The sequence below is a fragment of the Apodemus sylvaticus genome, chromosome 14 (genome assembly GCF_947179515.1).
Source record: "Apodemus sylvaticus chromosome 14, mApoSyl1.1, whole genome shotgun sequence".
NCBI lineage: Eukaryota > Metazoa > Chordata > Mammalia > Rodentia > Muridae > Apodemus > Apodemus sylvaticus.
Window position 1 is genome coordinate 60,992,979 of NC_067485.1, and position 13,369 is coordinate 61,006,347.

Below are 13,369 nucleotides of genomic sequence, written 5' to 3' on the forward strand. Positions count from 1 at the left end.
TAACTGTTTAATTGGTTGTGTGCTCTTGAATAAGACCCTTAACTTTGATGCACCTGAGTTCCTGATTCCATAAAAGGAAAGGGTTAGATTAGTCATGATATAATCATTTGACTTCTAAAATATTTAGGGACTATACCAGCAACCGCATGTTTATATAGATTTAGATTCTGTTTTTCTGGTTGTTTGTCTGGGACAGATCAGAAGGGTCCTTTGGTTGAACAATTCCACTGCAGTTAATGACAAGGCTTTGGTCCCCTTGCTTCCAGCATTCCTGTGAATCTACCCAACTGGGTTTGCTGGAGAAAGCCCCTGAGGTACATGACGACATCTTTAGGTAAAGGATGAATGTTTTAGAAATGGAAGGCGAGGCTGTTTCTCAGCATCCTCTGTGCACACTGCGTCTACTGCTTCATTTTAAACATAGGAAGCACAGGTGAAGAACCAGCAGGCTCATTACCTAAAACAGGCTCTGCCATGGGAGAAAGAGTATTTCATGGAGGAGTTTGAAAAATTCAGTTTTAAGTATGCCTTTAGTTCTTGGCACATCTTGACTACTTCTCTGGGCTTTAGTTTTAGTGCTTTTTAGATAAAATGCAGTGCTGGAACATTTCTATTCTTTTCAGCTATGATATAGGCAGAACTAGTAACACATTCAAAGGTCTACCTGGGAGAAGTATGTTTTCATCATCGTACTTAACTCTAGGCAACCAGAGGGAGAATTCCCATCTGTGTGCAGCAGTCTTGCCAAATATAATGACTGGACTCTTGTCATCAGGAGGAGGAGAAATTCAGACTGAGCATAAACTCTAGACACCCAATATAGTGGTCAAAGACCCTCAAAATAAAACAGGTGGAGACGATCACACTCTAAAACAATACCCCCAAAGGTAACTCCTTACCTCACATCATTTAACTCATAATAGACATTTCTACTCTCATCCTTGATGTAGATGGCAACACTGGGCGACTCCAGCATCTTCATGGTGAGCTGCTGTGGAAAGGCACTTACGAAGAGAGCACGGATCGTGTCTGCGCTTGTGATTTCATTCGGCATCCGCAGCTGTTTGGTTTCGTCTCCATACTGGAGGTAGAGAACGCCTGCACGTAAAGGAACACACAATTATCAGCTGACAGAGCAAGAACCACGGGATATGAAGCACAGGCTAAAGCCACTTCTACCACACTGCAGTTATAGATGTTTGGGACAAACTTGAAAAGCAAGTAATGGGAGATGCTTAATTTACAGAATGGACTATCTGGTTATCATATAAGCATCCCGATCATTCTTTGGAGTCTGGGTAGAGGTTAAAACAGGCCATTTCCCTCCTTTTTTAGAATCAAAAGGACAAGGAGTTAACCTTATTACCTATAGCAAAAGACAATAGTCAATATCCTCAGAAAAGATATATTTAAGACTCTGACCCTCCGGGGCTATTTTTAGCATGTATTTTATTAACTGGAAACATCATCATAGCAATGTATACAATTCAGTGCTCCATCTTAGTAGTTCATTCAGGAACATAGCAAATGGAAATGGTAGCACATTTCTGTGTCCTTCCGTATAGATATTGAATGCTTATATCATATTAACCCCCCCTCAAGAGTCTGGCATTTCGACATACTAAAAAAAGTGGGGAACACAAATTCCATCACTGAATGTCCACTGAATTCAAAGGGGGCATATGTCTCACACTAGCCAATGAAACATTAGCTAGTGTGCTGGGAAATGAAGACCTGATGATTGGTACATTGGATTGGTTTCGTTTCTTTTCTTTTCTTTCTTTTCTTTTCCTTTCTTTTTCTTTTTTTTTTTTCTTTTTTTTTTTTTTTTGGATTTTTTTGTTTTTTTGAAACAGGGTTTCTCTGTATAGCCCTGGCTGTCCTGGAACTCACTCTCTAGACCAGGCTGGCCTCAAACTCAGAAATCCGCCTGCCTCTGCCTCCCAGAGTGCTGGGATTGTAGGTGTGCGCCACCACCGCCCTGCTTGGATTTGTTTCTTGATGATGAAGGTTTGATGTTCCCTGGCAGAACCCAAAATCTGAGGACTCCAACCTAAGCCCAGAAAGGTCTCATGTAGAAGAATGGGAGCCCTGTCTGACCACTCCAGCAACACATTCTTATACAGCTATGAACACTAGACGAACATCTTGGTCATGGACTCCCCAGCCCCGCGACAGATAGGACATGTCCCCACCAAACACTGCTGCAATTGCAGAGTTCGAAGCTAATAAATGGTGGTATTGGTAGTCTCAGTTACCATTCTTACTACTGTGGTTCGAATATCAAATATCTCCAGGCTCATATGTTTAAACACTTGTTCCCCGGCCAGTGGCACTGTCTGGTTACGTCATGAGACCTTTAGGAGGTGGAGCCTTGCTAGGGTGAAGACGTCACTGGGGGCAGGATTGGCGGCTTCATAGCCTGCCCCCTTAGCTCTTCTCTTTGTTTTGTGTGGATGAAATGTGATCACTCAGCTTCCTGCTCTTGCTATCATGCCTTCCTTCCTGTTGTCATGTTTTCTCTGACCATGTTGGATTCTTACCACTCTGGAATTGTAAGACAAAATAAACCCTTTCCCCCTAGTTCTATCGTTGTCAGGGTATTTTATCATAGTGACAGAAAACACACACACACACACACACACACACACACACACACACACACACACACGCTTGCTTCAGCTGCTATTTGGACATGGATAACTAAAACATTAAATCAAAGATGAGGAGACTTCATCTGGCTCCTAGAGTTTGCGTCTTAGTGAGAAGCAGTGGGGGAGGGGGGTAAACTAACAGGAGGGTGAGTGTTAGTGGGAAGAGAGTGAAAAAGAAACAGATGCTTTCCAGTTAAAAATGGCATCTCCCCTAACAAAGTGCCCTCCAGAAGCTACGCTGAAATAGTAAGGACATAAGAAAGGGCCGCATGGAAGAGTTAAAAAGGGGAGAGTAGATAAGATGGGGATGAGAGAAAGCTAACACTGACATCTTTAAGGGAAGAACTCATTATGCAGTGAGTTGGAGCAAAGAAACCCCAGGGTGTCGGGCTTCTTCTGAGGATGGGCATAAAAGGATGAGACTTCACTCAGTGACTTTTCTCCCCAATGGCAAGAGACGTGTTTATCTTTCCCTTTCCTCCACACTCAACCAAGGAACTCCTCACTGTGTTCATCGAACAAGATGGAAGAGTTTAGCTGAAGATTGGATTTTGGCTGATCAGCCTTAAAGGATAATGCAGGGGCATCCCACTCTACTGTAAGAACCAGGGCAACTTTCCTAGAAAGCTGAGTGACCCAGAGGAAGAGACCTTGAGATTCTGTGAAAGAAAAAAGCCAGGAACTGTGTATGAACATCTGCCACCAGGTAGGAATGTCTGTACCTCTGTCTTTGATACTAACAGACTTCTAAGCATTTCATATGCTTTAGGAAAGCTTTTAATGTGAAAGAAGAGAGGATGCGAGATTTTCATCAGGCATCTTCCTTCCTAGAAAAAAAAAAAGTTGAGTAAAAAAAAACAAAACTGGAAGCCGGGCACTGGTGGCGCACGCCTTTAATCCCAGAACTTGGGAGTCAGAGGCAGGCAGATTTCTGAGTTCAAGGCCAGCCTGGTCCACAGAGTGAGTTCCAGGACAGACAGCTAGGGTTATACAGAGAAACTTTGTCTCGAAAAACCAAAATAAATAAATAAATAAATAAATAAATAAATAAATAAATAAATAAAATTAAAAAAAAACCTACCACCACCAAAAAAAAAAAAAAAAAAAAAAAAACAAAAAAAAAAAAAAAAAAAAAAAACCCAAACAGCTAGGGTTATACAGAGAAACTTTGTCTCGAAAAACCAAAATAAATAAATAAATAAAATAAAATAAAATAAAAAAAAACTACCACCACCACCACCACCAAAAAAAAAAACAAAAAAAAAAAAAACCAAAAAACCCCAAAAAAACCAAAAAAAACCCCCCAAAAACAGGAAAAACCAAAAATACAGACAGATTAAAAAAAAAAAGCTAAAGAAAAGAGAATGAATATAAGATTATCTTTCCCTCCCTGCAACTAAGGTTTGTGATACCGCAAACTCAAAGGGTACATGAAACTCCTAACACACTCAAGTTTGGCATTGATAAACACATGGTGATAGGCCCTGCAGGTTCCCAGGGGTGGGGGAAAGTCCCAGAGGAAGGACCAAGCATCAGAAAGATGTTATCATTCTCAGTGTGAACCAGGAACCAAAGGACAACAGAGCAGCACTTAAGACAATCCAGTGGAAGGTATTTCCCATTTTCCCATTTAGGTTTATACCACTCCATGGCACCAGTCAGGTCCCTATCAAAGTCAGCTTCTCGGTGAGGGTTTCCCTGGATGCCCCCCCTAGAATTTCAACACCCACTTTCCCTATATATCCTACCCTTGTTTTCTTTCTGTTCCTTAACATTTCTCTCCAGGTGGGACAAATTCATAATTGACATCGGGCTGTCAAGTACAGCTGCCAGCTGGGTACACACATCCTGTTATAGATCATGACCGTCCAGAGAGCATGGAAACCAGGCCTTTGCAGGAGTATTGTTCTCTGACTTGGTTCTAGAAAGGTGAAATGGCCTTTTAGCTAGAATAAATTTCATGAGCATAGAGATCTTTCTAAAACATTTATTTTTATATTTTTATGTGTACATATGTGTGCCTGGTCAGATTTATGAGCACAATGTGGGTGCAGAAACCCATGGAGGTCAAAAGAAGGTGGCAGATTACTTGGAACTGGAGATGTCAGGGGCCTTAATAAGCAACTGTATGGGAGTGGTGGGAACTGATCTTGGGTCTTCTGTAAAAAGCAGCAAGTTCTTTTAACCCCTGAGCCCTTCCTTACACCAGCCCCAAGACTAGGGAACTTTTAAAGGTTTTTTTTTTTTGTCCTTGTTTTTTATATCTATCAAAGTGCCTATTGTATCATAGGTCTTTCCCCCCATCTTTCATGTGTGTGGTATATGCATGTGTATGAATGCATAGATTTGTATGTGTTTGAATATGCACATGGCAGCCCAAGGCTGATGCAGGGAGTCATCCTTGAATGCTGTTCACTAAGGAAGGGTCACACAATCAAACCCAGAGTGCACCGATGTGACTAGTCTTGGAAGCCAGTTTGCTGTGGGGATTCCCTGTGTCTGCTTCTGATACAGTACACATTCAACAGCCAAGTCATCTCCGGGCTCTATTGTAGGTTCTTAATAAATATATACTGAATGAATTAATACATATTTATTAGTCATCTAAAGAGGACTTTATGTTAGGGACTATCTGATCTCTAAGCTCTTCTAGATAACATACTTAGTCTCACAGCATCTTGCGTGTAAAGTAATAGAAACCTGTCCCATGTTATCTTTGTGTAGGAGGCATGAGTAGTTCTGGTAATTCTTGCTGCCCATCCCATGTTAGATCCTTAGGGAAAGAGTTCTCCTGTGTTCCTATGAGGTCATAAATTCGTTAGCATGCAGAGAAAATCTTTCAGGCCTATCCGATCACAGATTGTGGAATGTTTTGCTCCAAATGTGAATTATAGCGACTGCCCCAGGGGTTAGCTTAAACCATAAGAAAAGTCTACAGTCATTTCTGAAGGCTGGGTCTAAAACAATCCCCAAGTGAGGTTTGTCTAGAACTGCCTTGCAGTGGGCTGGAGAGATGGCTCAGCGGTTAAGAGCACTGACTGCTCTTCCAAAGGTCCTGAGTTCAAATCTCAATAACCACATGGTGGCTCACAACCATCTGTATAGCTACAGTGTACTCATATACATAAAATAAATAAATAAATCTTTAAAAAAAAAAACCTGGCTTACAGCAGTTCAATATCACAGCCTTGGCACCCCAAAGGGCCTGGTTTTCATCCCTACATCTGCATTCTTGTACGTTGTGTGTGCTTGAAATAGAATTTAAAGACTCTGGAGTGGAAACAAATTGGGCCTAAACTCCAGTTACCTCAGTTCTGGTTGGTGCAGCTGGCAGCTGCGTCCACACGTTTTTATAGAACGTGACAGTCCAGAGAGCATGGGACAGATGCTTTGGCAAACAGAGGGGAGTGGTGTTTTCACACTTGATTCCAGAAAGGTATTCAGAGATTCTTAAACTCAGAAGGAATTCTCTTAATAGAATTTATTGGCACAGTGATAAACGAAACCCACATGGTTTCAGCAAGTCAGTGCTGGCTGCTCCAGGTTCAGGGGGATGTTTTGGGGCCATAATCTCACTATGCATGAAGAACAGAACTGAAACACATTTATGGGCTATCTGCTGCATGTCAGAAACAGGGCAAGGATTCCATCTCATCAGTCAGCATCCTTGTCAAATTGTAAGGATTTCACCCCATCAGACAGCAGCCTTGTCCAAGTGTTACTGTGACTCCATTTTATGGTATAGGAATACTAATAGAAGAAGCTCATAAGATCCAAGTAGCTTTCCTTGAAGTTACAGCTAATAAGTTACAGCTAATAACTAAGATACAAATGCAAATCCATTCTGCAGACCCTGCAGATCCCTACCTTTGAGGTATACTGCTTCTAAAAGTCTGCACTCCATCTTGTCTATCCTGTCTCTTGTCATCAAGTGACCTGAGCTGGCTTTACATTTTTCAAATAACCATATGACTTATAGATCAAGATGAAGCAAGATGAGGGTAGTTAGGAAAGAATAGGCCATCTTTAACCCAACTGAAGGCAATGCAGGCACATGGACGGAATTCCACATCCCAAGGGTGGGCTGGGAGGTTATGGGAACTAGGGACCTCAGAAAGTTACAGCAGGGTTCTTAAGTGAACCTCAGAACCTTTGGAATCCTTCTATAAGAATCTAAACAATAGAGATTGCTCTCACTTCAATGGCTTTGAAAATGCACCATGGATTTTATCCAAGAATCTTAGTCACAATAAAACAAAGTGGACTTGGCAGTCCTGTATCATTATAGGTATATTTTTACCATCTTCCAAACTTCAGTATTGTAGGATACTCAGAATGTGGGACATCTCATGTACTGTAATAAAGTAGCTGAGGATATTCACAGTGTGGCTTAGTCTCCCAGGCCTAGACTGAAGTCACCCTGCTTTCCCAGGTGCTGTGAGGATGCTGGACATTGTCATGCACATTCATTCTAATGAGCCATCAACTTACAATGTCCACCTTGACCATTCTTACACACACACACACACACACACACACACACACACACATACACACACACACACCCCTCCTTTGAACAAGCTTCTTTCCCTATGTTAATCAGACTTGTTGCTATGGTGATAAATACCTGAGAAAAACAACTTAAGAGGAGAAAGTTCTAATTTGGTTCACCACTTCTGAGGTTTCAGTTCATGGTAGCAAGGAAAGCAAGGCAGAGCCAAGCAGCTTACCCCATGGGAGTCAGGAAGCAGAGAGAACATGTGACAGCAGGCTATCTCCTTCTTCCTCTTTTCCTCCAACCAGATGTACAGAATAGTGTTTCCCACACTCATCTATCCTCTCTGAAAACACCATCACAGACTGCTTTACTAATCTCCTGGGCACTCTTCAGTCTAAGGGAACTGACAGTCAGGATGAACCATTCCAGCCCCTAACCATACCACCATGGAACTTCATCATGCTTTGAGGAATTCACAAACATGCTTATGCTGAGTTTTATTGAGATTGAAGGCATGGATGGCTCTTTCTTTTGCACAACAGTTCCTAGTAAACAAGCCAGTTTTTCTCACCAGATGGTAATAGACAATATAGTGTGAAGTACCTCATAGATGCACAAATGTATTTACTTTAAATTAATTCAATTCTCCCTGTACAATGGTTGTGTTCCTATGATACACTCTTGCCTCCTGGAATGATAACACATTAGTCCTAGAGGGCATGCTCCACAGGCAGGTGATGCAACAATTCCAATTGATTTAAGATCCCTAGGTCCTCCAAATCCACTTTAAGATTATGCAAAGCACAAATCACGATATGCATCACCAGTGGCGAAAGGCCAATAGCTTGAATATATGAAGAGCTCTTGTAGTAATTTCTGAAGGGAAAATGTGTTTTCAACTCATGAAAATTATTAAAATGAAAACAGAAAGATCATTTTTAACATCTATGAAATTGGCAAAGGGATTTGCAATAAAGTCAGCAGAACAGTGAAAAATTGGAAAGATATTCTCATACTTCTGCTGGAAAGGCTCTTTGTAAATATATATTTAAAACTCTCAAAATATGCAATTTCAATTAATAATTCCAACTCTGCACATTTAGCCACAGCGATGTTCTTACCAGGGAGCTCAAGGTATCAGATCACTATGCATAAGGGGAATATCTAACCACAGGGGATTGATTTGATGAATGAACTCAATAAATCAATCTACTCAGTGGGACACTGATGTTTCAATAAATGTCTAACAGCACATGACATTGAGCAAGGAATTATATTTTGTTAAGTGACAGATGATAGAGCATAGAACGAAATGGAAAGGAACCAAGTTTATAAAGATCTGCCTGCCTCTGCCTCCAAAGTGCAGAGATTAAAGGTCTGCACCAGCTATCACCACCCAGTGACACATTTAACCTTACAAACATTTGAGGCACCTCTTTAAGAACAAGAGCATGAAGCTACCTATGACAATGGACATTCAGCTTGGGGCCTGCACCTTAGTTTCATTAGTTTATTGATAAATTTACCTATTTGATTGCTATACAGCAAAATACCAAGAATGCTTGAAGGGTCTACTCAAATTCCTTGATACTCTTCTGTACATTGTTTATAAACCAAGACCTGTCATCTTCCATGACAGCTTGTTTACCTTAAAGGGAATGACCAAGAGAATAATACATACTTGGGTAAGTGGAGTCAATCAATTCTTAAGCCAGAAGAGATGGACCACAGTTGCCTGATTATATAAAATCTCTCAATTGAGAAGACATCAGCATGGAGGAGAAACTAGCATCTAATCTAAGACTGAGTTAGAGTGAACAAACCCAAGCATCCTTAAGAAGCATTATCATTAAACATTTAGAGAGACGTCATAGACACCAAAGAATCAGCTTTATTCTCTACACAACCCCAAACCACGTGCCAGTTCTCTTGCACAATCTTTAGTATACAAAATAACATAACCGTAATCATAATCATAATAGATTTAAATAAAGGCGAAGGGAAATACAATACACTATAACTTAAAAAATACTTTAAGAATCAAGTTGATTTTCTTAAGCATATTCACACAAAAAAAATTAATGTTCAATGATGAAATGTTAAAAGCCTCATTTTTAAATTCCGGTTATTTTCTGTGTACAGTTTCTAGATCAGAAGAGTCACTAGCACAGTTAGCTCAAGGAAAAGAAACAGCAGGCACCGGGTGCTGAGAGGGGCACCAAAGGGGTGTGGAACATGGGCAAGAGTCCTGAGGAGAATGGGGAAGATGGCAGCTCATTCCCGAGTTCACGAGGACACATTGTGGATGTTAGGACCTTTCAAAAACATCCACGCAACCCCAATGCTAGAAAAATAGAGAATACCATTAAATAGAACAACACTGGGAATTCTGAGGACCACGGATAAGTGGGAGGGCTCTCTCCACCCTCTATCAACATTGTTGAAACACTGTGGTCTTTGGCACAGAGCAAATAAGATTACGAACGAAGCAGGGCCCAGGGAGAGACAGGTTTTATGAAGGCCTGAAATATGATAGGAGTGGTTCTAAAATTCAGGGAGGAATGTCAGTGCAATAAATAGTCCCAGAAAAATTGGTTTTCCATAAGGAAAAAGTAAAATATATCCCTTTCTTATGCCATAAGCAGAATAAATTCCTGTTAGACTCGAGATCTATATATGAGGAAAAACTATCAAACTTTTAAAGGCCAGTAACACAGGATGGTGCATTCTAGTATACTGACATAGGGGCTTTAAAAAGAAAAATAAAATACAGAGGAAGACGATTTATTATTTCATATTAAAGAAAGTATTTGATACTATAGAAGAGACTATAGGCATAGAAAACCAACCACACCCTATAAGAGGTTATTTATAAATCAACAAGAAAATAGCAAAAATGGAAAATGGGTAGTGATAAATTCCAAATGACAATAACCACACAAGACAATGAAGAAGAAACTACCAGGCCAACAAATGCTAGAATGGTCTCTATAATTGAATATGCAATTTGAAATGAAAACACTTACATTACTAATCTGTCTCCATCAGACAGGGAAAGCCAGAGAATCTAATGGCTTCGAGTCTTGGTGAGGGTCTGAGAAAAATGCCCGTTGAATGAGGAAACCCACCCACTCCTTTGGAGAGGGTTAAGATTCATACATATCCGGTCCTTGGTTTCTTTGTTGTCCATCACAGATGAAAGCTCATGAACGGACTCTGGAGCTGCACTGGCATGTGTCTGTTCTTGGTGGCATAGTCACATAATGGAATATGGAGCAGCTGTTTATAATGACGGAGAATCATGTCTCTCCCCGGAGGTTTATCTCAACCACATAGAGCTGGATAGCCATGGGACCAGGGGAGGATGCACGCAGTCCCGCTTAGTAGAATGTCACACTGAACACACACTTATTCTCTTGCTTGTGAGCATACACAAACACAGGAGACGCACCAAAATCAGCATGGCCACTCACTCCAGCCTCTAGTGACTAGTCAGCTCTGGGAAATAAAAGGATGTGTGGCTATACCTCTTTAAAAAAATGCCTCGATTACAGAAACAACTATTTCTTCATAAAACTTGATACAACCTCATGTAGCCCTTGTTAGGTGCTGGGCATTGGTCTAAACCCTTCCCAAACATTAACTCATTTCATCTTTATAGTGTTCTCATTTCATAGAGAAGTTCTTGAGTGACTTACTCAACTAATGACCTTATCTATCCTGCTGTGCCATCTCTCCAATGATTAAACAGATTTGTTCAGTTTTGGCAATGTCTACTATAGGGTTGTTTTCTGTAGTTTTCCAATTTAAGAGACTCAGAAGAGAGCCTTTTGAAGAGATGATCAAGATGGAACTCAAGAGATGGCTCAACCGTTATGAGAACCTTGGCTCTTGTAGAGGAACCAGGCTTGATTCATGTGGCAGCTCACAACCATTAGTGACTCTAGTTCCGGGGGATCTGACATCTTCTTCTGACCTTTAGAATCCAAGGTAAGCTCAGGGTACACAAACATACATGCAGGTAAAACACTCATCTACATAAAATAATTTATAAAAAAATTAAAACCCCATTTTGACATGATGGCACATGCCTTTAATTCTAGCAGTCAGATGGCAGTCATGCAGAAACTGGTCTACACAGTGAGTTCTAGGCCAGTCAACAGAGCTACATAGCAAAGCCCTATTTCAAAGCCAAACCAAACCAAACCAAGAATGATGATGATGATGATGGTGATGATTATGATGATAATGAGATTATCAAGATATTGTTGATAATAATGATGAGAGTGCTCTTTTGAAAGCACTTCTCCATGGGTTGTGAAAATCTGACCAAGAAACTAAGTCCTGGGTGCAGCTAGGGAATATGGAAGTTTTCTTTGGCTACTAATAAAACAGCAGGAACTGAAATTCCATACTGGCAAGCAAAGAGTAAAGGTTACAAGAGAATTAGAATCTTTTGAAAAAAAGAAAAAAATGATCCAAGAAAAGCAGAGGGGAAGGGAACAAAAGAAGAAAGAAAGGAGAAGGGAGGGAGGGAGGGGCCGAGGAAACTGACCTCTCAGGGATATAATTAGTGTAGCTTATCCTGGGCTGAAGCTTGGTGCAGAACACTGGCTTAGCAAGTCCAATACCAGGGCTCCAAGCCCAGCAATAACAAATAAACAAATAAATGATAGGAAATAGCAACAACAACAACAGCAAATGTAGGCACTGCTATGGTCTGATAGGAGATGCCTCCTCACCCACCCACCCGCACCGCCCCTCATCCCCACCCCAGGCTCATGTATTGAACATTGGTCCCTAGCTGGTGTTACTACTTGGGGGAATCAGACTGGGAGGGGGGGTGGTGTTGGGGTGTGGCTTGGAACAGGCTGTGCCTGTTCCTCCTGAAGCTACCTTGCTTTCCGGGCTGTCATAAGGTGAGATCCTTTTCCACGAGCCTTTTCCACAATCATGGCTCTTCTGTGATCAAGCCATGAGGCCACAAAACTATGAGCTAAAGAAATCCAATCTCCCATAAGCCATTTCTGTCAGATATTTGGTCATAATGGTGAGAAAAATATTTTCTTAAAAGATTTATTTATTTGTTATATGTAAGTACACTGTAGCTTTGGACACGTTTTCTTCTCACTCCGGGCTGGCTTACTTGTTGTATCTTCAGATACCCCAGAAGAAGGCATCAGATCTCATTACGGATGGTTGGGAGCCATCATGTGGTTGCTGGGATTCGAACTCACGACCTTCAGAAGAGCAGTTGGTGCTCTTAACCACTGAGCCATCTCTCCAGCCCAAGAAAAATAATTAATACAAGCAAAACTGTGGCCACTAGTGAGAGACAGAAACTATCTAAAATCTCCTTTGTAAATCAAGAAGATTTTACACAGTGAAAACAAATAATCATGGCACATGGATGAGAATATACCTAAAAAAGTTTCTACTAAGCAATGCTAGTTGTTTTTATATTACTATATGTATATGAACATTAAAAAAAACCTGCCAATAGATAGTATCATAAATTAAGTTGCTTAGAATTATTTTATTTTCTATTGTTGGGGAAAGGATTCTTCCTGGAAATGTGTAGCTTGCTAGTTCCTCAAATTGGAATAGATATGGTTGGGTATCAACCCACGAACAAAAATAGAACTCACTGTGAACATCCAGAGAAAGCCTTGGGGTAAAGGGGCCCTCAATACATCACAAATCAAACTAATGACACAAGAAATAAATCCCTCTTGGATAATGAACACTCCCAGTGGACATCAGTCATTAGATCACCACCTTGGGAGTCTATGGCACAGAACTGACATCCTACCTTTTCAAGTTCATTGAATTTTTATTACTTATTTTTAATGATGACAATATAACCCAAATATATAATGCACTGTGATTATAGTTATCTACTGTCATATTCTATTTATATTATTTTTATTCTTGCATATGTGTGTGCTATATGAATTTACGTGTGCCATATGCTTGCAGGGACCTGAAGAGGGCACCAGATCCCCTGGAACCGGAATTACAGGCTAGTTGCTAGTGAACATGTGGGTGCTAGGAACTGAACCTAGGTCCTCTGCAAGACTAGAAAGTGCTCTTCAAAACTGAGCCGTATCTCCAGCCCCAACTACTTCTTACTTTTTGAATTAAAATTGTTAAACTTCTGGGTTCAAGTGACCCTCTTGTCCAGACTTCCTGTAGCTGAAACTGCAGGTAAGTGTCA

At 40.7% G+C, this 13,369-nt stretch overlaps 1 protein-coding gene across 13 annotated transcripts in view; it reads right to left on the reverse strand.

The window, feature by feature from the left end:
• Kiaa1217 (KIAA1217 ortholog) overlaps window positions 1–13,369 on the reverse strand; it is a 295,062-nt gene that overhangs the window by 96,219 nt on the left and 185,474 nt on the right. For all 13 annotated transcript variants that reach the window (XM_052156787.1, XM_052156786.1, XM_052156785.1 and 10 more), the window contains one exon: window positions 900–1,098. In XM_052156787.1, the coding sequence (XP_052012747.1) occupies window positions 900–1,098 (199 nt within the window). The remainder of the gene's footprint in view (window positions 1–899; window positions 1,099–13,369) is intronic.